At 53.0% G+C, this 2,995-nt stretch overlaps 1 protein-coding gene across 1 annotated transcript; it reads right to left on the reverse strand.

Moving 5' to 3' along the window:
• Positions 1 to 524: 524 nt before the first annotated feature.
• LOC146762408 (uncharacterized) lies at positions 525 to 2,115 on the reverse strand. Its single transcript, XM_085514021.1, is given in 3 exon segments — positions 525 to 644; positions 646 to 1,170; positions 1,172 to 2,115. Coding segments are annotated over 3 exon segments (1,296 nt in total). The 5' UTR covers positions 1,823 to 2,115.
• Between the last annotated feature and the right edge of the window lie 880 nt (positions 2,116 to 2,995).

Here is a 2,995-nt window from a genome sequence, read left to right on the forward strand (position 1 = left end):
ACTAATGTATATTGCAGCAAATACATACTTCTGTGTATTTACATGCATTCTCAGTCTCAGTATCACCAGGTCAATCAGTGATCTGGATAATTTGTTGATGACATGAAGCTGGAAGGAGTGGCTGGCACACTAGAAGGCTGTGTGACAGTGAGATATGGAGAGAATGGAGAGTTGGGTGGGGAGGAGGATGAGGAACCTAATGAGGTTCAACAAGGGGCAGGTGACACAACTCAAAAACTAAGAGGTTCTGTATGAATACGAGGAATCATTTCCTTGCTTTGAGTGCTACAGAGCACTGAAAATGCTGCCTATGGTTCTTGTGGAGTCTTCCTCTCTGGAGACTCACTCATATACCTGGACACTTTCTTGTGGAACCTAGTGCAGGGAACCTGCTTTAGGAGGGAATTGGACTAGATGATCCCCAGAGATCCCTTCTACCCTGTACAACAACATGACTCTGTCACTCTGAGTAATTATATATATTTTTTTGTAATTTTTTAATTAAAGAGAAATGTAAAGCCCTGCTACTGTGGCCGAGGGGGTGGCCTCTTGCAGGGTGGCTGTGTGTCCTGGTCACTTTCTTCGGCCCTCCTCTTACGGGGCTGATGGGCCCTCTCAGGTGAGTGGCCAGGAGTGGGGGGGGCCACTGCTCTGGGCAGAGGGACCTGCTGCTGTTGCCTGCTCCATCTCTTCAGGGGGCACCTCCGCTTCCCTCACCATTTGTGCAGCAGGGGCATGACTGGGTCCCACAAGAATGTCAGCCACTGCTGTGTGGGTCTGCTCCTCAATGCTGGGACATGCAGTGCTGACAGAAAGTCTGGGCCCCGATGTTAGGTTCAGTTCAGGAGAGGCTGCAAGGCCAGGGGTGGTCACAGGGCTGTCCTCCTGCCCCCTGGCTGCAGGGCCCTCCTCCTGCCCCTCAGGCACGTGGGCGTCCTCCAGACCCAGCAGTCTGTGCACCTCCTCGCCACACTGGCGCACAATGGTATCAATGAGCTCCTGGATGAGTGTCTCCATTCTGTTCCCCAGAGCAGCCTGCATCCACTCCATTAGCCACTCGCTGTCTGGCCCGATGTCACACAGGGCAGTCAGGATGTGGTTCTCCACTGCCATTGCTGGCCACCAGTGTGAGGGAAAGATGGCTTGCAGCTCTTGGCGCAGCCAGGACAGCAGCCAGGACAGGCTCCAGGATATGCTGGTGCAGCCTGAACATATCTGCCCAGATGGCAGGCCGGAGCCCTCCCACTGTAGGCCCCTCCTCTGTCTCCTCGTTCTCATCTTCCTGATCCTCTTCCTCGTCAACCTCCTCCTCATCCGACCACGGTGAAGGGGGTGGTAAAGATGATAGCGAAGAGCTTGAGCTGCTAAAACTGAGAGCGACAGCTTCGTGGAAGCACTCAGGTACAGGTGGTGCTGGAGGCCAGATGATGAAGTTCAGGTCCTCGTCATCCTCCCATTCAGCAACCTTGACCTCTTCCATGACCCTCCTGCAGAGAGGGCAGCTGTCCTGCTTCCTGCCCCACCGCAGGATGCAGCCAAGGCAAAACTCGTGACGGCACGGCACCACATAGGCAATGTCCTTGCGCACGTCACGGCAAATGGGACATACCCATCCCTGCTTTTCTGCCATGCTCAACACTCTGTGGCCTGCTGCTGGATAGAGAAGATGAAGAGCTGCTCCTCTTCTGCAGCACCACAGAGGTAAATGTTGTGCACTGCAAAGACAGGGGCTGCGGTCAGTCAGTGTCCCAGGGACAGAGGACAGAAACACCCAGGCCCCTTGGCAGGACACCCTCTGGGCCCCACACCGGGGCCCATCCATGCTCCATGCTATCAGAGGACCCTCAGGCTGTGGCCCTGGCCCTGGCAGCTCCCCATATCTCGGTACTCACTCACTCCATTGCCACGCTAGAGACGTGTCCCCACCCAGCTCACCAGCTCACCTCTGCTCCTGCACGTGCTCCTCGTGGGGCCCTGGTTGCCTGAGCCAGGCAGGGCAGGAAAATACAGTTGATGGCTGTAGGGATGGGCACCGAGAGCCACTGGCAGTGGTGCCCACAGCACAGCTCAACACCCAAGAAAAATGCTCACTCCACCTCCAAGCCTCGCACACACGCTCAGCAGGAGTCCAGGCATGAGACTGACTGAGCCAGGCTGTGCCCGCACCCAAAGCTGAGCAGTGAGGGTGCTGTGATCACAGTGCCTTGCTCAGTGACATCACATTCTGTTGGTCAGTGATGTCACCGACCACCTGACCTTTGCTCAGCCATGGTATTTTTCTGCTTCATCTTCAGGATTCCAAATTCTGGGAGTAGGAATGCTCTTCTGCTTACTGAAAAGTCTTCTTAAATTGCTGGCAGCTCTCTTCCATTTCTTTGTCTCCCAGACTGTTTCCCTGGGGATCTTGCTTGGTCTGTCTAACACTTGGACCAGAAAGTTATCAATGGTCTCCTGCATAGCTTGCAGTCCTATGTGTTATTTTCCCAGCAGAGATCCCAGTATTTGTAGGTCAGAATGTGACCTGCAATGTGATGCCTCCTATAGCATATGAGAGAAGGCCTTCTCAGCAGCTCCCTTGGGTCAGGAGGCTGTAGCAGACCCCAACCACTAGTTGTCCTTTATTTGTCCAGTCCCCAGTTTTAACCCACAGCTCTCAACCAGGTCACAGGTCATCACCCCCATGTGTCACGCAGATCCCAGCCCATGTGCAGACATTTCCCCCAAGTATGTGTAGCTGTGGAAATATGGAGTCAGAAATATTATTGTATGGGAAGTACTGGCCCATTATCATGAGGAGAACAGGCTGAAAAAGTATTAACTTTGCATCTTTTATGGATAAAGATTATGCATATCATTTTGTACTTGTGTGTGATCTGTAGGAACCCACCTGGCACTCAGATCTGCAATCCTGAAATAAACAGGTGATGTCTCTCCTGAGTTTGTTATGAGTGACTTATTGCACATTGCGTGGCAAATTTGCTTTTAGGACAACCAA

This window comes from Coturnix japonica, chromosome 1 (genome assembly GCF_054131305.1).
Source record: "Coturnix japonica strain WE chromosome 1, WE-NBRP24, whole genome shotgun sequence".
NCBI classification, from domain to species: Eukaryota; Metazoa; Chordata; class Aves; order Galliformes; family Phasianidae; genus Coturnix; species Coturnix japonica.